Here is a 27,248-nt window from a genome sequence, read left to right as displayed (position 1 = left end):
GTGGATGAAAGGTCAAAATAAAAGAAAAATATTAACATAAGTGAAATGGCTAAAAATTATATAATAACATTAAATTAATTTAAAAAAACCACGTAGCAAATCTCCCCTCCAGCTATGTTGGGACGAATGTGGGAGCCCCCCCCCCCCAGAAGTGAATATCGATTGTTAAAATTAAAAAAAAAAAATCACTTTCGTGGGGATGGGGAACTTTACAGGGTATTTGTTTCATTATTTTGATTTCCAAAAAATATCCCCCCCCCCAGTAACTATGGGTGAATTTGTCAAAAAAAAAGTTTTTTGTTTCTCTTTATTTGGTTCGAGTCCAGTACTATTCGAATTTTCCCATGACCTCTTAAATTGTAAAAAACAATTGCAATTATTTATTCGGTAAAAAAAACACGTAGAAAATCCCCCCCCCCAGCTATGTTAGGGCGAACTTGTTGCCCCCCAGGAGTGAATTATCGATTGATTAAATAAAAAAAAAATTACTTTCGTAGAGAGGAGGGATTTTCTCAGAGTTTACATTTGATTGTAGCAGGAAAAAAAATCCCCCCCCCCCCCCAAAAAAAATGTTTTTAATTTAAATTAGAAATTTTGAAATATTTTTCAAAATGAAAGGAAGCTATACAGCGTCCGTACATCTGCTTCTACCACTGTGTGCTCAGCATGAAAAGAATGAAGGGGAAAGTATACGCCTGTGATGATTTCTTCTTGCTGTTTCGAGGGCAGTTTCGTCAGTGATCAACTGTAGTCAACACAGTGAAGTCGTTATAGCTGTTGGTTTTTCTTTTCGGAGCACGCTGTACCGAATCCTTAAACTGAAAACGTAAAAAAATCCTTTTTTCAAAAATATATTTTGATGTTTTTATATTATGAGCAGGGGCGGCTCGTCATTATGGGCAGGGTGGGCCCGGCCCACCCAAAAAAATTGTAATTAATAAAATACATTATTAACAAAAATATGGTTTTGTGTTCCAGTTTAAAAAAGCAAAAAGTATGGCGACAAGAGATTTCCAACATCTACCCCCCCCCCTCCCCGAATATCTATAAACATAACCAGAAAGTTTTTAAATCCCATTAATTTTAGCGCTGTGCACAGCTTTGAGAACTGTGGGCTCGCTCGAAGCTGCCCCCGAAACTAAGAACCACGCCTCTGCCCTTAGCCAATCGCAAGGACTGAATCAGAAAGCGAAAAACGGCGGGTGACAACACCCGAAGGAACTCATTGCAACTCAAGGGTGGGCAAAATTCGCCGAGCCCGAACAAAATCGTAGTTGTCTATAGCGGTTTGGAGGGAAGAGTAGAGGTCAGCGAGGAAGAGTAGCAACTTCGCTCAATAGAGTAACATGTAAAAGGGCAGAGAATCAGCTGCCCCCTGCCCATGTTTCAGGGAAAACCTTTTATCATACCGTTCCGCTTCTGTTTTTTTTTTTTTTAGTCTTAATTTTTTTCCTCTTCAACAGCTATTACTACATATAGCATGGAAATTGCCGGTTTCACGAGATTCAGTGCATTTGTGTTACAACGCATACATAACTATTTGTTTGTTTTTGGGGTTGGAGATGCTTATTCTCAATTTCTGTGTAAGGACTTTCGAATAGTAGAGCAGTCCGGTAGTCTGACCGCACCGGTCAAAAAAAGAAAAAATGACTGGTCCTCAGATTTTTTGGTGGTCGCCCACGCAAAAAAAAAAGAAAAAGAAAACTTTATAATACCTAATGATAATATTATCGAACACTAAATCTTTTACGTCAGTTTTGAGATTAATTTTCATAATTTTCTATGATTTCTCAGCAACTTTTTTTTTACTTATGTCCATTTTTTTTTTACCATAGTTACTTCTTGTCGTAACATTTAAATATTTGTATAACAGTTATTTAATAGAGTTTTATTTCTGTATTTACTTATTCATTTATTATTATTATTACTTTTTAAAAAGGAGGGGGGGGGGACTTCAGCCGTTCGTAAATTTTTTTACTAGTTTTTAACGGTTCGCGAACATTTTTTTTTTTTACAAGTTTAAAAAAAAAAAACAGCACAGGTCCGCGTGATTTTTTTTTCTTTTTTTAAAGCTTTTGCAGGTCCGAAAGTCCCAAAAAAAAAAAAAAAAATCGAGAGACGCTGTAGAAATAATATTGCTGTTTTTCAGCTGATCGCAGTTCTATTCGTACGTGTACCTTAACTTTTTTCTATCATATAGGTATAATTTTGCCATTAGTTAAAATATTTAAGATCCTTTCAAGTTATTGTGTCCATAACTAGTCGATTAAATATTTTGTTAAGGGTACATGTGTGACCGTAATTAATTTTTCAGCCACTCTTACTCAAAATTATTTAATGGTGATGATAAAACAAAAGTTAAATTTGAAAGTTGATAAGTAAAAAATGCAGCAATAGAAATATTCTGTTCATTTCTTTTATATTATTTTTGTTGTTGTTCAGACAGTTTAGACGCGATTTATCAGTTATCCATGTTTTAGTTTTAAGGTTGCTTGAATTGTTAAGTCCAGATGCTTATATTGTAATTAAAGTATTTTTGTAAATATTGTTGCATACCTTTTTATGCCTGTCCTGAAAATAATTTAATTCACCTAGCAATTCCGTTTTTTGCGGGGGTGTTTTTAGTGGTAAGGAACGCAAATATTTTTCAATTTCGAAGCCTTTTGTTTTCTTTTTTTTTTTTTTTTCATTCTTACATGAAAGTGTTATCTTCTAGAAGTAACCAGAAACAATGGCCCAGCTAAGTTTCAATTATTTTACTCATAAATAAAAAAAAAATAAAAATAAAAAATGCCTTGTTCAAGGAAATAAAAAAGAAAAAACTTTTAATATTAAAAAATTGAGGTCAATTTAATATCAAAGTAATAATTTTGTTAGTTGTGCAAATAATCAGCTGTTTTAATGATTAGTGGGAATATAATATTAAGCTCTCTTAATTAAAGTACGGCTTAATTAGTAGTTTCAAATGTATGTTAAAAAACAGTATTTAGTAGATTTGAGGATATACTGGCAATTTATAATTTTGGTAGAATGCCTATTATTGATGTATTCCCCCCCCCCCCCATCAGTTATTTTCACCTCAGAAATAATGACATTGATATGGTCTGTCACGGAGGTGGGGATCTTTCCATTAATATAAACCTAATTGATACATTTTTCATGGGAAATTTTTTCTTCTTGCTACAATCTGCCCATGTTAAGCATATGAAAACAAGTTCACTTCTTTTTTTTACATAAATTTACATCCCTGAAATTCAAGTTCACAGAGGTGAGAAGTTAGAATAACCATACCAAGTTTTTGAAGCAAAATCTATCTTTTTGTTTTTCGACAAAAATCTCACAACTACAACTATGGCTGAAATAAGCAAGGGGACTCCCTTGTATCATGGAAAATAAAATTTGATTTCATTACTTCCACGTGTTAATGAGGGATGGCATTTTGTGTTTAAGTAACAGAGGTGAGAATTTACTATGACCCCTTGTCCTACTAAAACGAACTAAAAATCAATATTAAAAAATTAAATATACTTAAACATCAGTATTTGAGAAACTTGTGAAAGGAACAATAAATAAATAAGTATATACTTTTAATTAAACACGTTATTAAGCAACAAAAACAGTCACACAAGTTGTGTGACATGCCATGGAGGTGAGAATTCACATGTTGTGAACCAAAAATTTTCTAAAATAAAAAATATTATTAAAAAATTGTTAGCAGATTTAAATAGATATATTTTTGATGAAATTAAAAACCATTGTTAAATGAATTGTTCCCTAAAGTTTTTACTGTAAAAGCCCTGTGACAGAAAAGTTCCTTTTTGAAGAATGACTCATAAACATAACTGCTGGCCCTCCCACTAAATTAAGGCACGAGCCGCCACTGATTATGAGTGTTTTAAAGGGTAATTTTAAGTGTTGGGGGGGGGGGGGATTTTCTACGTGTTTTTTTTACCGAATAAATAATTGAAATTGTTTTTTACAATTTAAGAGGTCATGGGAAAGTTCAAATAGTACTGGACTCGGACCAAATAAAGAGAAACAAAAAACTTTTTTTTTTGACAAATTTACCCATACTTACTGGGGGGGGGAGATTTTTTGGAAATCAAAATAATGAAACAAATACCCTGTAAAGTTCCCCATCCCCAACCCCACGAAAGTGATTTTTTTTTTTTAATTTTAACAATCGATATTCACTTCTGGGGGGGGCTCCCACATTCGGGGGGGGGGGGGGGGGGCCAACATAGCTGGAGGGGAGATTTGCTACGTGGTTTTTTTCAATTAATTTAATGTTATTATATAATTTTTAGCCATTTCACTTATGTTAATATTTTTCTTTTATTTTGACCTTTCATCCACCCATGCAGCGTGTGACCCGAAAATAGTGGGCGGAGGGGGGGGATTAGAGCCAAAATTTTTAATCACATTTTTTTATTATTTTAACCGGTCACCCGCCATAAAACAGATAAACCGTGTTTTGGGGGCTCAGCTCTTGGTCTACAGGGACGACGGGTTCGAACTGAAAAATTCATTTTGTGTTGAATAGTCCATGTATTGAGAAGGCTATAGGCTATATAACATTGCGCTTTGACTAATAAGAGTGGAGCAGCAATAAGAAATGTAATGAAAGCGAGAAAATTTAAATAATTGTATAAAATGCTTGGAACGCCGAATATACGTACATTTTTGAGGTAGACCGTGCAACGCCTGGCAATGCAGCTGGTAGACTTATAATTGCTGGGGAGGAGATATTTTGTTTTGCAATTAAATGTATACTCTGTAAAATTCCCTCCACGAAAGTGATCATTTATTTTTAATTTAATCAATCGACAATTCACCCCTGGGGGGGGGGGCACCACGTTGTAAAACTGTGCACCGCGTAGCAACCCCCTCCATAGGTCTGGGGGGGGGGATTGCTACGAGTTTTTTTTAATGAAAAAACGTTCAAACTTTGGGGGTTTTTTTTGCAATTTAAACAGTCATGCGTAAGTTCGAACAATACTCGACTTGAACCAAATAAAGAGGAACAAAAAAAAATTTTTTTTGACAAATTGACCCATAGTTACTGGGGGAGAATTTTTTTTGGCAATCAAAATAATGAAACTAATACCCTGTAAAATTCCCCCCCACGAAAGTGGGGGGGGAATTTTAAGGGAAACATTTTTTTTTAAGTTTAATAATCGATACTTTATCCCTGGGGGGCACCATGTTCGCCCCAACATAGCTGGGGGGGAAATTAGCTACGGGTTTTTTCTTATTAATTTAATGCTATTATATAGTTTTTAGCCATTTAACTCATCACTTTGATATTTTTCATTTTTTTGACCTTTCATCCACCCACGCAGCCGTGTGACCCAAAATTAGTGGGGGGGATTCGAGTCAAAGTTTTAAATTGCATTTTTTTATTATTTTAACCGGCCACAAGCCATAAAAGAGATAAATCGTGTTTTGGGGGGTCAGCTCTTGGTCTAGGGTTTGTGTGGTATTTGGTGTGTGGCTATCTTGTAACATGGTGCTTTCTTTTCCTCATGTACGAATGGGTGTATTATATAGAATATTCACCTTACAGGTATGAAGTTAAATGTTCATCCATCCTGTTTTGCAACGTACATTGTAATTTCTTTAACTTACCAACTATTTTAGACTTTTAAATAAAAGCTTTTTATAGCAGAAGTATCTTTCCTTATAATGTGTAATATTCACTCTGCTTAGTGTTAGACAGTATTAGAATATGTCAGATATCTTCGCTAATGGCGTTTGATATTCTGTACATAACAGCCGGGCCAAAATGTCGCCGGGCCAAAATGTCGCCGGTCCAAAATGTCGCCGGGCCAAAATGTTGCCTGTTCAAAATGTCGCCGGACCAAAATGTCGCCTGTCCAAAATGTCGTAGATCCAAAATTCGCTCATTCAGTTGGTAAGAAAAATGCAAATGTACAAAAATGCTGTTTAACACCAAATTTGCAGAATAAATTATTACTGCCTTTAATGAATGTCTCCGTTAAAAATGGGACTGGACTAACTGAGTTTCTTGATAAATTCTAAAAAGATTATTCCGTTTTGATTTGCAACTCTCTTTTCAGCAAACAAATAGAATACAAGCGTTACGTTATCTTATTTCTTGTTACTCGCTATCTACCAACTGTAAAACGTTCTGACAGCGTTCAGTTCTGACGTTCGATAAATTATTTTAAACTTTTCTTCAAGAATAGTGTGCGTTTGTATGTGACCGATTTTTTGGGGCCATTCTACGTCAAAACCTGTAGTAAGAATTCGAACGATACCCGCAAGTACCCATATATGATTTAAGGCTGCGTGGTTTCTTTGCGTCAATTCGTTCAAGATAGTGGAGTAACTGAACATCTTCATCGATATGCGTGACTGTCATTGCTCAAAAAATGATGAACGGAATCAAATAAAATGTTAGGAAGCAGCAGGGGGACAGATTTTTGGGCCAATAACACCAGAGGGTGAAGCAATCGAATGTTTTCTTTCCTTTCTTTTTTATTATCTGTGACTGATATATCTCAAAAAGTAATACAGTAGACCCTCGTTTTCAGCGGGTTTATTTTGCGCGGTTTCGATTATACGCGGTTGAAGATTTGACACCTTTATGTAAGCAGATGAGTTTCGGTTTTACGCTGATGGGGCAAAGCAAACAGGTAACATTTTCCTCTCTTTCAAAACCCAAGCTCCTATACATTGCAGATTACTCGTAACTGACGCATTTTGGCGTGCTAATAATCGAACTTGGGTCCTTGGAGACATTTTATGCGATTGGTTCCAGAGCTTTTTCCATCAGAAGTAAAGTGATTAAACTCACACAGTTCAGAACTCACTGGAAGAAGAGCTTTTAGGAGTGACAAAGGAGGTCAAAACCAACGAGGATACCGACTCCGGTGACACACAACCAAAAACGATCACATTGAAGATTTTGAACCATTCGTAGACAGTAGAAATGATCTTTTTTTCTGGTTTGTTAGTAAAGGAAGATTTTATCAAGGAAATGACGCAAGTGATATACAATTAGTCATCACTAGAATGAAGTATTTTTTTATCTACGGTACCTAATCCCTATTTTGACACTAATATTAGGTCTCAATTTACGCGGTTTCGATTTACGCAGCATTTCCGTGGAACATAACACCCGCGTAAAAAGAGGGTCTACTGTACAAGGGTTAAGACAAAATTTGGTCTACAGGTATATCTTAAAGGGTGAGTTGCTCATTTATTTTTGGCTTTAGTCATCCCAAAAGGATGGATCACCGAATAATTTTTATCGTTTTGTGTGACTGCCATATCTCAAGAAGTAATGCGAGGATTCATACAAAAATGTAGTATGCAAGTGAAATTAAACGGAAACAAACCTTATTTTCGTTCTAAGTTGAGTTTCGTAATCGTTTACGTGAGTCAGTGTAATTAAATAATGAAAAATATACTGAATTTAAATATTAGAGGTTGAGCAAGATATCAATAAAATCTAAATTAGCCGTGTATTCCTCTCATTTTTGTAGCACTTTAACTAGTGTGGGTGTTAAATAAAACTGAGTTTGCATTCTTATACAATTTGCGTAGTAAAAATTCACTTATTAAAACAGCAATTTTTTTTCTGAGAGGGAAAAACTTATTTTTTTTTAAATATTATTATTATCAATATTCTTTTCTTTCTGAATTACCAAGCTATATTGAGCTGGAACTATTACTTTTTGAAACTCATTTTAAAATAAAATCTAGTATCAAAATTGATCTGAATAATCTCATTTATATCAGTTATTTCACCCTACATCATGAATTTTTTTCTTTTCTATTTAAAATTGGAAAATGTGATTCAGCTGACAAGCGCTACTTCGCAAGCATGAAAGTATCCTCTTGAAAACCTCTAATAAAATAGCTGTTCTGAAATTGTCCCCCTTGATGTTCTATCGAATATATAAATTTCATGAATGTTGAGAATTAAAAATATTTGTCATCGCGTAGAGTCGTTTTTCAAAAATCTGAGTGAAAGACCCCTGTTTTAGCAGTGACGAGTTTCATTGATTTCAAAAGATTTGACGGTGAACATTTCGACGTAATTTCAGAATTTTACTCATAAGACTAATAACAATATTCTAAGTGTTTGTATATTATACATTTATTTCATTTCATGTTACACATGTTTTGAAACAATGATAATATAAACTTAGGGCAAAAAGAAGCAAAGATATATTTTAAAATATACTCCTAAATGTTTGCAGACAATTGTTTTCTAAGAGTAAAATATGCAATGCATGCTATAATAAAGTTCCCGTATTAAACAATTTTTTTTTGTTAAACAAGCATTCTACATAGAAACAAAATAAAACAAATAATTGATCAAAGGAATAAGAAAGTATACTTTTACTTAATATTATCTAATTTCACTTTTTATAATTGATTTTAGAACACTAAGATATGTTATTTTAAGCTGTCAATTTTATTGTACTTTTTAAAAAAAATATATATATGGTATTAGTGTAACGAGATTCTTTTCTTTTTGGAGTTGTTTCACACAATGCAATGAAGAAAACGAGCTTTTCCTCCCTAGCAAATATTGATGCAACTTTGCATAAAAGTAACATATGACTTACATCATTTAAAAAACCCAGTCCAATAAAAGTGCTATTTCCAAAGTTCTGGAAGTAGCACTTTTATATTCACAAACATCATTTAACACATCTTTGGTGAACATTAATCTGCATGAATTTTTTCAATTAATATTCAACAATTGATTGTTCTTTTGATTTTTAAAAGATAACTGTGTACTGATGGTGAATACTTATTGCTGTTCTTCAGGGCCGGATTTAGGGGAGGGCAGGCGGGGCTACTGCCCCGGGGCCTCCACAACAAAGGGGCCCCCACAATAAAATTTTTACAAAATATCCTAACTTTCACGGGTTGAAAATATTGGATATATACATATATATATCAAAACATTCAGATATATATCAAAGTATCGGATATTTTCGAAAATATGATTATATTTTCGAACCCTGATTAGGGGCCTTCACTCCTTCATTGCCCCGGGACCTCCGCACTTCTAAATCTGGCCCTGCTGTTCTTAAAGATGATTTATCAATTAAAATCAATTTAATTTGTTATATTGATTATTAAACTTTATATTTTTCACGCCACACACAAAAGAGAACAACGTAGTTACAACATTTGATAGTATTTATAACTAAAATTATAATAAATGTTGTTTGAGTTATACAGTCCAACGTTCCCCACCAGGCAAATCAATGTACCCCACCCGTGGGACACGTTGATCCACTTTAAAAGGTGCCATTAAAAATTGATATAAAAAAAGTTTATTAATTCTCAACATTTCCAAAAAAAATTGTGGTGTTGAGAAGTGTTTAATGAAACTAATTGTAGAAAATCGAACTGCTCATAAAGCTTTTTGATGACTTAAAAAATGATAAGTAAAAAAGTGGACCAACGTACCCCACCTCCCCTTATATACTTGATACAAAGTATTGATACATAATGTTTCACAGCTGAGCACCAATGGATCTAGAACGAACTGATGCATTTCTCCCAGTCATCAATTTAGCTGAAGATGTTGAAAAGATAGCTTTAATGAAAGCAGCTTTGCGAGCTATGACAGAAGAACATGAACGATCATTAATGTCAATTCAGGTACAGTAAAAGCTCATCATCTCCCATTAATTACCTTATGCTAACATTATGTAGCAAATTAATAGCGCCTTTAGAAATAAAATATCAGTAGGGGAAGGTGGGGCACCTTGGGACATGGTCCACCTTGGGACACCATAAATTTCAGCTTTAATTTTGTAAATAAAAAATAGTTTTCTTAGGACATAATCAATGACAGCAGAATCTACTCTTCAGTATACTTTGGAATTTCTCACATGAAGAGGAAAAGACTGATCTAATTTTCTTTGTTTTGAAAGGTTTGGCCACCATTAATGAACATTAATAGGTGGTTTCATTATTAAAAATTTTGAGTAGGAAATGAGGTAATTTCAATCATATCATGTGGGAATTAAAACATGTCCTTTCACAATAATTTTAAGGTTAAAAAATGTATTGTGCTGCTAAGTCTAACTTTTAAAAAGTTGATATATAATAACAATTGTGAGTGGGGCAGGTTGGGACACTGTCCCAAGCTGCTCCACCAATGTACAGTACAGAAAAGGCTTATTTCATTGTACATAATAAATCTGATGAGTTTAAATGAATTAAAATTGAGAAAATGGCTATTGTTTTATAGAAAATTGATTTTCTTCCTAGGTAAAGTATTAAAATATTAAAATAACATAAATGGTGAAATCTAGAAAAGGAAATAGGAATATCCCTGCTGTTGATGCATCCGTTGTTGAAACAGCAGTAGAAAATGTTATTAGTAATAAGTTTTCAATAGGGAAGTTTTCGATTTTTCAATTTTATTTTTATATGATATAGTAACAGGTATGAACATCATAGGTGAAAAAATTTTTGCGATACGATAAGTATTTTTTTAAATTAATTTTTAAAGTTCAAGCGCCTGTGACGTCAGATGGCATAGGAAGTGACGTCCGATAGGAGAGAAAGGCTAGCGAACCGGTTCCCATGTCATGGGAGAAATCGAAGAACGTGCATTCGACTTCGAAGATGAAACGTAAAAGGCTTATCTCCTCGCGCTTCTGGAACATTAAGCCTCTCATCCTCTCGGAAATATTCGAATATCACCATTGATATTATTTGAGGAAGATTATTTAGATTGTGTTTTAACGAATCCGGCCTCCATAGTGTGTTCAAAAGGATTATTGAATTTCTAAAAAATAAAAATATCAGCGCGCTCAAAATGTCCCTAGCGAAAACAAGGGATCTTCGGCGGAAGGCTGCCCATTCGCGCCCTGTGACGTAGGCTCGTGACGTTTCAGAAGAGCGCACTTTTGCGCGTGGATTTTTAAAAATTCATTAAAAACCAACCACGGTGTTTTAAAATTCGGCGATGGTGAATTTTTTAGTTTTGAGGGTCAATTAACAATATGCAATAGCCAAAATATGAACATTTAATAGGTTGCAACTTCCCTATTATTTAAGATGGCAATTATTAGGATTATTGCTGGTGTCCCAAGGTGCTCCACCTAGTGCGGCAGCTTAGGACGTTGTAAAGACTTCTTATTTTTTTAATGAAGATTTAATTTGATGAAATATTGAGTAAAATAAATTTTTATTGAAGCAAAAATGTATAAATTGCATTTTCAGCTACCTTTGGTGAAAATTAGTTTAAAAATAAAATTTCTGAAAATCATTATCTAAAAAGTGTCCCAAGGTGCCGCACCTTCCCCTACATATTGTTCTTTATATAAGAAGAGCGTTACCATAGATAGAAAGGGAAACATTATACGAAAGAAAAGGCAAAGCAACATGTATTTAGAAATACATATTATTGCAAAGAATCTGATCATACAGAATAATCATCATCATCTTCAGTTTTTATTGTATTGACCATGCACCATGCTAAACTAACAAATATGACAATTTGCAATTTTCAGGAGAGCCAAAACATTGAGTATAATTTCTTTCCACCTGACCTGTTTAGTCATTTTTAATGTTTTAATTTTTATAGATACCTTTAAGAGCAAAAAAACTATCTTATGAAATATTTATAACCAGTAGCCCTTTTTGAGTACTACGGCAACCACAGAATTTAAAAAACACTATTTTTAATATTCGTTAGTTTAGCATGGTGCCAACGGCATCTACGAGAAAGGTCTTGGTACGCATCCCACGTGCACTGGGAAACAAAGGGTATAATTTTGGGAGATTCAATGGTGCGTGAGGTGGGAAACTCAATAGGCAGAGTTAGACGTAAGGTGGCTAGATGTTGTTTGTCAGGGGCTCGGGTAAGAGATGTAAATAGGGTTGTTGAAAAGAAGGGGGTATTTAATCAAGAGGATGTAGTTTCTTTGTGGGTGGGAACTATCGATGTAGGCCATAGTAACAACAATGAGTTTACTAAGGAATGGAATTCCCTGTTGGATAAAGCAACCAACTGTTCGGCAAATGTCCAAGTGGTTGGTTTGCTTCCCAGATATGGAGTGCATAGGAGTTGGTTAAACCAACGGGCTAGGTGTATGAACCTGGTACTCAAGGAAATTTGCGTCAAGCGTAGTATCAGGTTTATTGATGTGTGGAGTAAATGTAAACGCGATTGGATTGCTAGGGATGGCCTGCATCTGAGCTCTACAGGGGTCAAAATGGTTAGTGGTTTGGTTTTAGAGGATTCAGAATCAAAAAACTAAGTTGGAATGGGGGGCATGCTTTAAGGAGCAGAATTCAAAAGGGTACTAACTATTGGGATTTTAGTAGAAACGGAAATAGGGTGGCTAGTAAGAGAAAAGAGTTTAACAGTTGGGATTCAAATAATCGCGCAGCATTAAATAAAGGTAAGATGGGCTTACTTAAGGTTTTTTATACAAATGCTCGTAGTATTAGGAACAAGATGGAAGAATTGAAAAGCATAACAATAGACGAAAGGTTGGATATTATTGGAGTTACCGAGACATGGGCTACCGAAAGTGATGATTTATTATCTATTGCTGGGTATAATTTGTTTAGACAAGATAGAGTAGGTAAAAGAGGTGGTGGGATTTTATTTTATGTCAGAGACACTTTAACTTGCAATGAATTGGTAGTTAATGATAAACCTAATGAGATTGATATGATTTGGCTGGAGTTGATGAGCAATAAGGGCAATAAACTACATTTAGGGAACATTTATAGGCCACCCAACTTAAGCCAGGGTCAAGATGAACAGATGTTTAGTATTATTAGTGACATTTCAAGCAAGGAGTCAGTCATTATAATAGGAGATTTTAATTTTCCCGGAATTGATTGGAATAATTTTTACCATAGTAATAGCAGAAAAGAGGAATTTTTGAAAGTCATTGGTGACTGTTTTTTAGATCAAATTGTAACTCAGGGTAATCGACAGGACGTGATTTTGGATCTAGTTTTCAGTGATATGGAAGGTTCTGTTCAGGGGTTATGTGTAGGGGAACACATTGGAGACAGTGACCACAACAGTATTAAGTTTGGGATTAAATTTGATACGCACAAAGTAGAGAATTTTAGGTTTGTGCCCTATTTCAGAAATACTGATTTTGTGGCACTTAGGCAGTGTTTGAAAGCAGTTTTTTCTTCTGGATTGAACAATAGCGATGTGAATCTTCAGTGGGCAGAGTTTAAGGAAAAGCTAGCAAAAACGGTTGGGGATTATGTTTCTTTTAGGAGAAAGGGTGTCAACACTAAAATTTATCCAATGTGCTTCTCCAGGGAAACTAAAGATGCTCTAAATTACAAGCAAGCTGCTTTTCATAGGTTTAGAGAAACTGGTCACAGTGCAGATAGGCTCCAATATTGTAAGGCAAGGCGTAAATTTAAGTATTTGGTACGAATTCAGAAAAGAGAGTTGGAGCAAAGACTGGCAGATGACATAAACAGGAATCCCAAGCAGTTTTTTGCATGCGCTAATTCGGGGAAAGTTAGAAACAGTCATATTGGGCCACTGGTTGATGAGCACGGAATTTTAATTCAGGACGATAGTGATATTGCTAATGTTCTTAATAACTTTTTTTCGAGTGTTTGTAACGATAACTGTTTCTTAACAGTTGACACCAAGACACAAGCTATAGTACAGCTTGAGGACTTTTTATTTTCCAGGGATGACATTTTACTTCATTTGAAAAAAATTAAAGAGACTAAGGCTCCGGGACCTGATAATATTTATCCAAAAATTTTAGTTGAATGTGCGGAGGAATTAGCAGATGTAATTGTAAATATTTTCAATGCTTCTTATAACTCGGGGGACAGTGCCAGAGGGCTGGAAGCTGGCTAACATTACACCTCTCTTCCAAAAAGGGTCTAAAGGGAGTGCGGGAAATTATATACCTGTGAGTCTAACTTCTGTGGTTTGCAAAATTTTTGAAACATTGATGAAAATTAAGCTAGTAAATTTTCTAGAGACTAATAATCTATTGACTAGTTTTCAGTACTGTTTCAGGAAAGGTAAATCTTGCGCAACTAATTTATTACATTTCTATGAAAAAGTTAGCATGGCTTTGAACAATAAGAAGCCTGTAGATGTTGTTTACATTGATTTTCAAAAAGCTTTCGATAAGGTACCATATGTTGCTCTACTTAGCAAATTAGCTGATATAGGAATAGGAGGGAAAACTTTCATTTGGGTAAAACACTGGCTGACAATCCCCAGTGAAGATCAATGGCCCTCTTCAAACTATCTACTCCCTTATTCACTACCACCTCTTCCGGTAAGCTGTTCCAAGGTTCCACTACCCTGCTAAAATAATAATTTTTCCTAATATCCATGTTAGCCTGAGATTTAAATAGCTTTAAACAATGACCACTTGTCCTGTTTTTAGCGCTAAAGTTCAGCCTCGTAACATCTTTCATTTTAATGAATTTAAACAACTGAATCATGTCCCCTCGGTCTCTTCTTTGCTCAAGACTGTACATTTTTAGCCTTCTAAGCCTGGAATCATAGTCTAAGTGAGAAAGTCCATTTATTAGCCTTGTAGCCCACCTTTGAACCCTTTCCAATACATTAATGTCTTTCTTAAGATAAGGAGACCAAAACTGAACAGCATACTCCAAATGGGGTCTTACCAAACTTCTATATAAGGGCAGAAGAACTTCTTTAGATTTGTTTGAAATAGATCTATTGATAAACCCAAGCATCTTATTGGCTCTGTTACTAGCAATGCTGCACTGTTGGCTAAACTTTAAATCCTGACTTATTAAGACCCCCAGATCAGTAACTTTGCCTGACTAATGACTGAACCTTGCAAATAATAACTTGTACACTTATTTCCATGCCCTAAATGTAGCACTTGACATTTCCCAACATTAACAGCCATACCCCATTTATCAGCCCACTCCGTAATATGATATATATCCTCTTGCAGCTGATTTGCTTGTTCTTCATTTTCTACGGTCCCCATAACTTTGACATCGCCAGTAAAACAATTCATGTTCTCAGGAATATTTTTATGAATATCGTTCATAAAAACAATGAACAAAACAGGCCTTAACACTGATCCCTGAGGAACCCCGATTAAAACCTCACTCCATTTATAATAATTTCTCCTTACAACTACCCTTTGTTTCCTTCCAGTCAGCCAGTTTTTTAGTCATATGAAAATTTTCCCTTCTATTCCTACATCAGCTAATTTGTTAAGTAGAGCAACATGCGGTACCTTATCGAAAGCTTTTTGAAAATCAATGTAAACATATACCGGCTTTTTATTGTCTAAAGCCATGGTAACTTTGTTATAGAAATGTAATAAATTAGTTGCATAAGATTTACGTTTCCTGAAATCGTACTGAAAACTAGTTGGTTGATTATTAGTCTCTATAAAATTTACTACCTTATTTTTTATCAATGTCTCAAATTTTGCAAACAACCGAAGTTAGACTCACAGGTCTATAATTTCCCACACTCCCTTTAGACCCTTTCTTGAAGAGCGATGTAATGTTTGCGAGCTTCCAATCCTCTGGCACTGTCCCCGAGTAATAAAAAGCATTGAAAATATTGTCATAAATCACTCAGTGAGCAAGTGCCCGCCTGGCGAAATGTCTAGAGCGCTGGACTGGGAATCCAAAAATTGTGAGTTCGGGCTTCATGTGTGATTTTCTCGTTCATTCCTCTTTTACTTTCCTTCCTTTCTCTAAATTTGTAGAAATATATAAATATATGTAAATAGCCTTAATTTGCATTGTTTGCGAATGTTCTTAAGTTTCTGTATAAAAACCTTCTCTCGAGCTAGGAGTTGGCAGTTGCGATCTTGTAGCCTGATAGCTCGCTTGTTTAGAATAAACCAACTTTCATCTCTACAGTGTAGTATATGCTCAACCTACGTGACAATATTTACAATTACATCTGCTAATTCCTCTGCACATTCAACTAAAATTTTTGGATAAATATTATCTGGTCCCGGAGCTTTAGTCTCTTTAATATTTTTCAAATAAAGTAAAACGTCATCCCTGGAAAATACAGCCTTCAAGCTGTACTATAGCTTGTGTCTTGCTGGTGGCAACTGTTGAGGTACAGTTGTCATTAAAAACACTCAAAAAAAGTTATTAAGAACATTAGCAATATCACTGTCGTCCTGAATTAAAATTCCATGCTCATCAACCAGGGGCCCCGATATGACTATTTCAAACTTTCCCCAAATTAGCGTACGCAAAAAAAACCTTTTAGGATTCGTGTCTATGTTATCTGCCAGTCTTTGCTCCAACTCTCTTTTCTGAATCTATACCAAATACTTAAATTTGCGCCTTGCCTTACAATATTAGAGCCTATCTGCACAGTGACCCGTTTTTTTAAACCTATGAAAAGCAGCTTGCTTGTAATTTAGAGCATTTTTAGTTCCCCTGGAGAACCCCATCAGCCAAATTTTCGTGTTGACACCCTTTATCCTTAAGCGAACATGATCCCCAATGGTTTTTGCTAGATTTTTCCTTAAACTCTGCCCACTGAAGATTCACAGAGCTATTGTCCAATTTGTAAAAAAAAAACTGCTTTCAAACTCCGCCGAAGTGCCACAAAATCATTATTTCTGAAATTCTCTACTTTGTGCATATCAAATTTAATCCCAAACCAAATAATATTGTGGTCACTATCTCCAATGTGTTCCCCTACACGTAACCCTTGAACAGAACCTTCCATGTCACAGAAAATTAGATCCAAAATCACATCCTGTCGAGTACCCTGAGTTACAATTTAGAAACAGTCACCAATTACTTTCAAAAATTCCTCTTCTCTGCTATTACTATGGGAAAAATTATTCCAATCAATTCCTGGAAAATTATAATCTCCCATTATAATGACTGACCCTTTACTTGAAATGTCACTAATAATGCTAAACATCTGTTCATCTTGACCCTGGCTTAAGTTAAGTGGCTTATAAATGTTCCCTAAATGTAGTTTTTTTGCCCTTGTTGCTCATCAACTCCAGCCAAATCATATAAATCTCATTATGTTTATCATTAATTACTAATTCATTGCAAGTTAAAGTGTGTCTGACGTAAAATAAAACCTCACCACCTCTTTTACCTACTCTATCTTGCCTAAACAAATTATTCCCAGCAATAGATAATAAATCATCATCACTTTCGGTAGCCCATGTCTCGATAACTCCAATAATATCCAACATCTCGTCTATTATGCTTTTCAATTCTTCCATCTTGTTTTAAATATTACGAACATTTGTATAAAAAACCTTAAGTAAGCTCATCTTACTTCCATTTAATGCTGCGCGATAATTTGAATCCCAACTGGTAAAATCTTTTCTCTTATTAGCCACCCTATTTCCATTTCTACTAAAATCCCAATAGTTAGTACCCTTTCGAATTTTGCTCCTTAAACCATGCCCTCCATTCCAACTTAGTTTTTTGATTCTGAAGCCTCGAAAACCAAACCACTAACCATTTTGACCCCTGTAGAGCTCAGATTCAAGCCATCCTTAGTAATCCAAAGCCGTCTGAATTTTGAGGTCTTCAAAAGTTAGTAATACTGAAAAAGGAGCAAATATAATGAAAAACATGCTAGTTGCATGGTGGTACTCTATTTGCTTTCATTTTTTACGTTTTTGCTGGTGACCACAAATAATTTTGCAGAATTTTTTAAAGTAATTATTAGAGTTTGCTGACAATTTCAAATTCTATCTAGGTCTGGCTGTAACTAACAAAAATTTTGACTGGCTACCCAAGTTGCATGTATTAATAGTCACTAGCTGATGAAGAAAAATCCTAGTCCAGACCATTAGTTCTAGACTATTGAGCAGTAAATTATCACCCCTAAGCCAGGGCTAAGGGCGACTTAGGGGCGGTAATGTACTGCTAAATACCTAAGCTTTTCCTTCAATTCACAAGTCAAACTGCACCATGTGGCAGACGCTCGCTGATGAGATGAATCTCTATCTATCAGATTGTTGGCACTCTCAGCTTCAATGAGATGACGTCAGCCTCTGGCTCGGTTATTCACTATGCTAGACTGAAGGGTTCTAATAAGATAAACTGCAGTCTCTGGCTGTGATAACCGGGCTGTCTGGTACATTGCATGTAAATTTTAGAATATTGGTTCTTAAATGGTACATAATATTGGTTGTTTGATTAATCCTCTGTTTTTACTATTTGAATTGTTTATTGCTTTGCCTTGTTCTTTTTGTTTACATCCATAAACTCACCTCTTTTCACATGGGAAAAAGGTTTCTTGTAACTCCGTAACACAATTTGTTTATCAAACATGTTGATTTTCCATTTATTTTTCAGCATAGACGAATTTTTGTTTCTTAAGGAGAATGTGTTGTAGTTTTTATTTGTGTTGCAAATATATTAATTTTATTCTTTCTCTTTTTATTACAGGGAGGATTAAAAGCAGGTAAGAAAATTCTTCATCTTCGAAATTATAAGTAATTTCACGCTATCACTTCAGATTTTCATTTACACCAAATTTCATTCAAAGAAGCATCATTAAATTTTAATATTTTAAGTTACTCGATACTAATATGTGAATCAATCATTAACGAAATATATATGGTAGAATCCATGTCAATTCAACAAGGGGGGTAACATAATGGTCTAGGATTTTTTTGAACTTAACATACGTTAAAATTTATTAAAAAAATGGGGAAATGCATACTTTTTTGTTTTACACAAACTTAACTATATAACTTAATTTAAAGTGTTCTCTGGCCACTTGTTGCAAAGAAAACTTTGAACTTTCAGGTCTGCCATTACGTTAAGAGTTCCTTAAAAAACCTCATTTTTTCAAATGCCTCTAAAATCTGTTAAACAAAACAGTGGAAGCTCTCCTTTTCAGGGAATGTAGTGCTTAGTGGTACTAATAAACTGTAAAAAAAATGGAAATTTTCATTTTGTGTATGTATGTATAATTGTATATACAGTGAAGCACCGTTTATACGTTTCTCTTTTATAGGTTTTATCAATTATATGTTTTTAAAATTGGTCTCTGCATAGTCTAATACACATTAACCTATATCTATTATACGTTTTTCATTTTTTTTTTTTTTACTCTTGACAACAAGCTGACAGGATCTGAAGGATTAATAGCGAATTCGGGATATTTCGAAAAAAAAGAAAAGAAAAAACTACACAGCTAAAAATTAAATGTAACTTTGAACCCAAAGGTGGGAGCTATAGCTCTTTAGCTCCCCTCTTGGAAAAACAATTTTTTTTTCTTTTGTCTTTTCTAGTTTTCAGATTTCCCCTCCTATCATTCATAAACCAGTTTGCTCAAACAGATATAGAATATGCAGTGATCCCCCAAAATAGAATACTAAATTTGTACCATATGTCGCAGAACAGATGCCTGAGCTGCAGAACAATTTTGTCCAAATGTGAGCGGAAAAGTCAGACAAATTTTCAGACGAATTCTAGATTTCTGTAAAATTTCCACAGAAAATCTACAGAACCTGATTATTTTCTGCAAATATCTTCCAACTCAAAATAGAATTTTTCACAAATTTTGCAGATTTCTTTAAATTAGAAGAAAATTTAAAACTGTTGGAAATTACGATAATTTGGCGGAAATCTCGCGAAAATTTTTGAACTTGATAAGTCAACTACAAGAACTTTAGAGTTACTTTGAACTCTCAGAAATCTACGGAATTTGCAAAATTCTATCTTGAGGTGGAAGATATTTGTAGAAAATCGGCAGTTTCTGCAGAAATTTCATATTCTAATATGTGAAAAAATTCTAATATGTTCTATATGTAAGAGATTCTAAATTTTTTAGAGTTTTTGATTTCCCTTTTCCTTATGTTTCCCAATCGATCTTCATCCACTGCAATTTAATTCCATAAATGTATGTTTTGGAAGCATGCCAACAATGAAACACGTCTATTGCCGAAAATTGCGTGTCTTGTTTGAGATTTCAATCTTTTTGCATCCTGAAAATATTTCAATTATTTAGAAAATTTTGAAGTGTTTTATTATATGCTACTCTAACTGGACTCATTTTATTTATTATTTTATTAATTTATTTACTCATTAGTATTATTTTAATTGCTTCTTCATGCCATGTAAAAGTTAACCAAATAAACGTAGTTTGACACGTAGGTTTGGATTTTCATAAATTTTGTATATTTTCTCTTTTTATGCATTTTAGCAAGCATATAGTATAATTTTGGAGAATATCAGTCGGTTTGACAACTTTCTGTATGAAACGATTTTGAGTTGGAGCTCTCGATTTGTGTAAAAGATCACGTTGGTTGCTTGTATGGTGTGTACAATGCTTGAAGTACTTGCAGAACAATTTTAGTCAAATGATCTTATGTTACACAACAGCATTAAGTATTCTGCTTTGGGGAGTGATCCCAAACCTGCCAATATGCTTAATGTACGCCAAAAAATACCTGCTGCTGTAAGATGCTCGACGGAAAAAGTTATCGTTAAATCAAGTATATTGTTAAATTAAGGAGCATAGACATTCAATGCAGTCAAATCCGAACCAGTGAAATGCATCATTAAATTGAAGAAATCGTTAAATCGGATATCGGTAAATCAAAGTTGTACTGTATTTCAAAAACTTTTTGTGTAATTGAATATTTCAAAATATATGATACATTTAAAAATAAAATAAATTGTATAACATTTTCTAATTTTTTTTTTTTAACTAAAATTAATTACAAAATATTTGTGTTTATCCGACTATTGATTTTGATTCATCAATAATTGATGTTTACTGAGTTGCTCCAAAAGCACTTTTGTCTGCTCCAAAGTGGCAATTTTTCTGCTCCAAAAAATGAAGCTATTGGGATTATTAAATGTGTCCCAAAACACATTTTTGCTCTTTTTTTTTTCTTTTTTGTTAATATAGCATTAAATAGTTAGTTCTACAAGTATAATTTAGTTAAAAAGACAGAGAGAAGGGGTCAGCCTAAATGGAACAAACTCCCTGTCAAGCTTTTTTCCCAGTACATTTTCACCCAGTAACATCATTGAAGCTTATACACTAAACGCCACTATAGTGCCTAGAAAGAGTAGTGTGCCGACCGCTGCTGCTTTCTTCGTGGTTCTTGAAGAGAAATTTGCGGCAAGCCACCAGAGGGCAGTGTGGTTAGGGAACAGGCTACTTTGGATGGAGTTTACATTAGTTGAGGCGGGATTTAGTTATAATTTGGTTATGCATTAATGTTTTTCCGCATTTGGTGAAAAATGTATTAAAAAGTTTTAAAATATTTTAATGGACACATCAAAGTTAAACATTAAGAGGAAAAAAAAAACATCTTAAAAACCTGGGTGCAAAAGTGATCGGACGTCCGGAACTTTCTGCGTCTGTTGTCCTCGTATGGCCACAACTAAATTCCCTAAACTACTTGTGAATCATACCATGTGATGAAGCAAACTCACATCAATATTTTTTCAAATTTTTTTTTCCTGTTTCGGAAATTGTTTTTCCGTGCTAAATGTAATGCTTTATCAACACGCAAAATTCTTTTTTCTCCATAACGAGAACAAAATTGTCTGCCATTTTCTTCTAATGCTAATAAAACATAACATAATTTAAATAATTTAATTATTGTCTGCTAATTTCACGGATATTGCTAAATTTAATCATAAAATGTAATTAAACTGCCGATCCAAAAAATCCAATCCAAAATGGCTAAACTTAAGCTGAAGCGTCGGCCTATACCGATGCCATCGCAACATAACGATGGTGTTTAGAGAATAAAATTATTTTTCACTTTTTATTGCAATTTTCAAGTTGGTTCTATTTTTTTTCAAAAATTTTTTATTTTTCACTTTTTAGAGCAATTTTGAAGTCAGTTCTATTTTTTATCCAAATTTTTATGATTTATAGCACTTTTTAACCTCACAGACCTGGAACTAATTGTCCACAAAAATAGGATTTATGAAGGAGCTTGTCAGGGACCTTGCCCTGGGCGGGTAATTTCTGAGGGGCGGAAAATTCAGCCTATTTTTGTGTTTTTTTTCCTCCTCAAAAAACAAAATGAAAACCAGAAGTCAGATGGGTAAAGACGTAAATTTTGAGATTTTGCCTCACTCAGAAAAGTCGTAGATCCATCACTGTTATTGTTTCACAAAAACGTTTAAGTAAACTGACCTATATATAAATTTGAAAAAAAAAAGTGTTTTAAACCCCAAGTGCTGCCAGGGCCATCATTTAAGCAATCAGGAGGGACAAATTGCTCCCTTGGCTTTAAACGTCAATTGAAATGACTGCCCTGACTGCTGGCAAATATTGCATTAAAAAATGAAAGCGCATTAAATTAATTTACAAAACATACCTTTTTTTTCCAGCCAATAGAAAATTAGAGTTCTGTACACAAGAATGTAATGCAGTGCATTTACAACTTAATGCAGTTGAAACAAAAATTGCAGAAGCTGTGATGGTAAATCAAGAGAGTGAAGCTGGTAACTCTTTTTTTTGTTGATAATTTTATTTAATTGCACATTTTGATTATGAAGTACTTTTTATTTTCATTAATATTTTTTGTACTATTAATAAACAATAATTCAAAATAATTACTATAATTTTTTGTAAATATTTTTAATGATAATAGGTGTTCATATGTATTTTTTAATTTTAAGGTACTCAGTATCCCCTAAGTGTTGGATCAGTTTAGTAGTTTAGCAACAGTAAAAAAAATCTATTTAGAAGCACAAGGAAACCTATCACTTATTTCATTCATCAATGAAAAAGATGAGCAGAGGATAATGCAAACACTTGTCCTGTTACAAGTCTTTCATTCCCCTTGACACAATAATTCATTGATATAATTAAGTTTACTTGAGTTACACAAAAAAATTTTCATTAATAAAGTGATACATTGCACTTACTTCACTGAGCTTTTGTAAAATGAAAAGCATCAGAAGAGCTCTTTTACAATTTCTTCGTAGTGTTGTACCCCTAACATCAGAATTTTCATTTGGAATTAACAGTTTTATTATTTTCCCTTTGTAAGTGTCAGTTTTACTTTAAACCTAACTGTGGATTATCAAATGAATAGATGTGAGATGCTCACCTTTACTGTACTCAGTAACTATTTGCTGAGATGGTGAAAAGATGTATTTATCTTAGATATTTATCACCTTTTTATTTTGATGTATGTAGATCATGTGAATGTCTCTTAAAAAGTGGCTTTCAAAGGGGAACTTTAACTTTTCTTAAATTCATATTTATTATTGCATATCAAAATATTATTTCTCATGTCTTATAGAAGCATTAAAAACACTTAAAGAAAACAGATTGATTAAAAGAAAAATAATTGCGTTGAAGAGTGATATTGAACAACAAGAAAAGTAAGAATCTTTCCAATATTTGTTCGTAAAAGTGTCTATAGAATAAAAAGAATAATTAGATGCATTGCACTGGTTATTAAAAATTGCACATTATAAATAAAAAAATATTATAATCATTTATTGCATATTAATATATGATTTTTAAAGGATTGTATAATTTTCAGATAAAGCCGTGGGTTTGTAAGATTTCCATCACCTAAACTATTTCAAAAAAAAAAAAAAAATCTTGAATTGTGATGCCTTATTTATCAGCATATAAGAGACTCACTGTGTTTTATCAGATTAGAATTTATGAAAAATACTTGGGTTAGATAAAAGCTTCAAGGAATCCATTTTAATAAATACTCTATACAGAGAAATCAAAACTGTTGAATTAAAAAACTAATAAATCTATATCAGTGTGTAGTCAAGTGTAGGATCCCAGATATTCATCATTTACTGGCTGTAAGGATTTTTTTATTTACTGGCATGGGCGTCCATATGCAAAATTTTAAGGGTGGCTCAGATATTTTCCCATGTGGTTTAGCAGGATATTTTCCCCATAGACACAGATTTCAGTACAAATTAGAGTTACTAAAGTTCGACATTTTTAATAAATCATTCATTAATGGCTGGAGAAGAAATGTTTTTACATTTTTGCAAAGAAAGTACTAAAAGCAAGGAAGTTCTGATTTTTAAAGGGGGGCTTGAGCCCCTCTATATGGGTGCCCTTGTCTCCTGGGTTAGAATGCACAGTGTGACAAAAAAAAATAAATAAATAAAAATCTGTTGCTGATTCTTCTGTAAAATAATTCCCTGAATCCAATAATGACCACTGTTTCCCCCTATCACGCCCCCTCCTCTTTTTTTTAGAATTTGACATTTCCTAGCCTTTATTTTTATTTGGATGGGAAGGGAAGATAATAGAAGCCCTCGGCAATGGTCGACTCAGCTGTTCATCCCTTCAATGGTTAGATAAAATGAGAGCCAAGCGTGCTTGGGAATTAAACCCTGGGGGTTCTGCGTTAAGCTGACCACCTAACCAGAACATCTGCCTAGCACCCCATAAGCCTTGGTCAGGAAGACTGAGTTGGGCTCAGTAGGCTTTGGCCCCCATGGGCTGTCCTGCCACTGTTTTTTTTTTTTTTGGGGGGAGCATAATATTTCCTTTTAACATTCTTTTAAGGGGCTATCTGAGAAATTCAAAAGTATGAACATTTGTATCAAGTAAGACTCATGAGGTACTCACCTAAAATATCGAAAACACAATATCTTCTTTTAAGGGTTCGTTTTATATTGCAAAAATGCTTTTAAGAAACCTTGGAAACAATGCATGTTTCTTTAGTTTTGCAGCACAGATCTTCAGTAAAGAAACTTGATATAGTATTTATATTTATTTCAATATTATATTTTAAGTTACATTCACACTTATAATTAAGGTTTAAAATTAAGTGTGCATATAATATAGCAATGTATATTTATATTTCTCAGGATACACCGCCCCAAATATATATCAATACATCAAGAAGAGGGTAACAGTGGAGCAGGTGCTTCCACAGAAATATAAATATACATTAATGCTACATTATAGGCATACTTAATTTTAATTACATGCATGAATGTAACTTGAATAAAAATAAATACTGGAAGGTTCTTCATAACAATCTGTGATGCGACTCTGAATGATGAAAATGGGATGCTTCCAATATTTGGAAATGTTATTTACAATGTGAAATTTTTTTCAGATATGAAGGTCAAAGGATTGAGTACAATGCTCTGGGCTTACGCTGAAAAATAAGTGAAAAAATTATCTTAAAAACAGTAAAAGAAAAAAATTGGTTTTGATGATTTTTTAAATATTTTTGAGGGGGAATATCCCCACGAGTTTTCCAACTTGCTCCAAATGTTCATGCTTTTGAACTTAGCACCTATCTAGCTCCTCAGAAGAATGTTAATTGTTAACATCAAGCTCCCTTCCCCTCCAAATAAAAATGGTTCCAAAACTGTCAAAAAATGAAAACAAATGGGGATGGGGGAGCAGCATTTACAAAAAGTGGGAGATGATGGAGGAAAATGATGGTCATACTTGGATTCAGGGGGTCATTTTGTATGATAATCAGCAATAATGATGTGAGAAGTATTTTGAAGGGGGGGGGGGGGGTTGCAGTACAGTGTAATAATAGCTTTTTTTTTTTTAATGCTTGCAGTGCACTGTTTTAAAATAATAAAAGTTCTAGCTTGTATTTTGTTGGAATTCTAAATTGATCACCGTTTCCTCTATCCTGAGCTTCTCCACTACTCAAACTTACATAAAAAAAAATGTGCTATTTGAGTAAAAATCACAAAATCAGCATGTTGAAAAAATTGAAAGTGGCACGTCGAACTTTTCTCTCCTGAAAACAGATGACTACCCCTGGCCCTATACCGTTAATTGTTTGTTCAAATTGCCTAAAAATCTCTCGTCTGTAACAGGAAGCAGCTTACTATTACTTTTATAAAAAATGGAAAACATGTTCCCCATGCTAGCTTCTGAATGTAAATTCTTCTAAATAAACTATAATATTACTAATAGTGATATTACACATTATTTTGTATGAGCACTAGAGATTAAGATACAATGCTAATCCATTTGAGCTCTGTTCAATTAGCCACAACCAGCAATGAGCTGTCATTTATAAATTCTAGCACAGAAGTAATTATAGGTCTCCTAAATAATCAGTAGAGGTTAAAACTCAAATGGAATAAAGTAATTTCTCATTATCTACTTAATTTTGTAAAGCATAAAAATTACTTGCACCTTTATATTGGTTAGAAGAGTAACATGTAGCTATTCAATTAAAAATGTGAAACAGTCTTTTAACTTTACTTTAAATTGTTGCACATATAGACTAGTTAAGGAAATCTGTTAACTTAATATTTGCACTGTATTTTGTATATGCTGTATGTAGATTTATTTTTTTTTATTATTTTTTAGAATACTGAACAGAGCAAATGAAACTATAATAGCAGTGAATAGGCGCAATAAAAAAATTAAAGTACTGCCAGAAGTTCCAGCTTAATGTTTAAAAGATTTGTTATTATTTATGTTTATATGTGTGTATAATGTATTGTTTTTAATAAATACGGTTAAAAACTTTTGTAAATAGATTTTTTTTTCTTTTGTGAAATGTAAAATTTGCTTCTAAAGCAAGGTTTCTTTCAAACTCATAATTGAAGCATCAATTGCAGCATTGGTGCCTCTTTATAAGTTCACATGATTAAGGGCTAAAATGTTGGGTAGGAAGGCAGGATTTTTGGCTATATTTATCAAATTTCATAGAGCAAATTAAAGATTAAAAAATAGTAAGATTTTTGAAAGTACTCTTCTAGTTAGGTCAAAAAATAAGTATTGCAGTAAAACCCCTCTAACGCGGACACTAACGGGACATTTTTTTTCTGTTTGCAATCAAGGGGTGTCTGCAGGACGAGTTTAATAATGTTGTTTACCTTGGAATCGGGGAGTTAAAAATTGTCGGTTAAAAGGGGCTTTTACTGCATGTAACTTTTGTGGAAAAGGGTAGAAGATTCTGGAATGGCTTTCTTGCTTCCATGCAATTTTACGGAAGCTTGTCATTTGTTGACCTTTTTCGTAGCCTCCAGTAAAAGTAAGGACAAATTGGAGTGTTTTATCTGCAAAAGTGATAGTGAATTTAGGAGCAGTATTCAACATTTTTCTTTTGTGCTTAAAAGACTGATGTACCATACAAAATACTATAGTGTGTTATCAATAATCACTTACTTGTAATATCCAACTTGTTTCACAATTGTTAGTACATTTAAACCCTATTAACAATGAAAAGTTTTGGGGGGTGACTTGTTAAATTTTGTCAACCACATGCCTACAAATAACCATTGCAACTACATTGGTGCTAATAATTTAATGAACACTAGTGTTC

At 33.7% G+C, this 27,248-nt stretch overlaps 1 protein-coding gene across 1 annotated transcript; it reads left to right on the top strand.

The window, feature by feature from the left end:
• The first annotated feature begins 5,547 nt into the window (after positions 1 to 5,547).
• On the top strand, positions 5,548 to 26,450 carry LOC129222540 (uncharacterized). Its single transcript, XM_054857055.1, has 6 exons — positions 5,548 to 5,566; positions 9,513 to 9,654; positions 18,412 to 18,427; positions 22,333 to 22,446; positions 23,253 to 23,334; positions 26,288 to 26,450. The coding sequence occupies exons 2-6, from the start codon at positions 9,523 to 9,525 to the stop codon at positions 26,370 to 26,372; spliced, it is 429 nt and encodes a 142-aa protein (XP_054713030.1). The 5' UTR covers positions 5,548 to 5,566; positions 9,513 to 9,522; the 3' UTR covers positions 26,373 to 26,450.
• The last annotated feature ends 798 nt before the right edge of the window (positions 26,451 to 27,248 follow it).

The sequence above is a fragment of the Uloborus diversus genome, chromosome 1, assembly GCF_026930045.1.
Source record: "Uloborus diversus isolate 005 chromosome 1, Udiv.v.3.1, whole genome shotgun sequence".
NCBI lineage: Eukaryota > Metazoa > Arthropoda > Arachnida > Araneae > Uloboridae > Uloborus > Uloborus diversus.
Note: the sequence above shows the minus strand (reverse complement) of the source record. Positions and strands in the feature narration are given on the sequence as shown.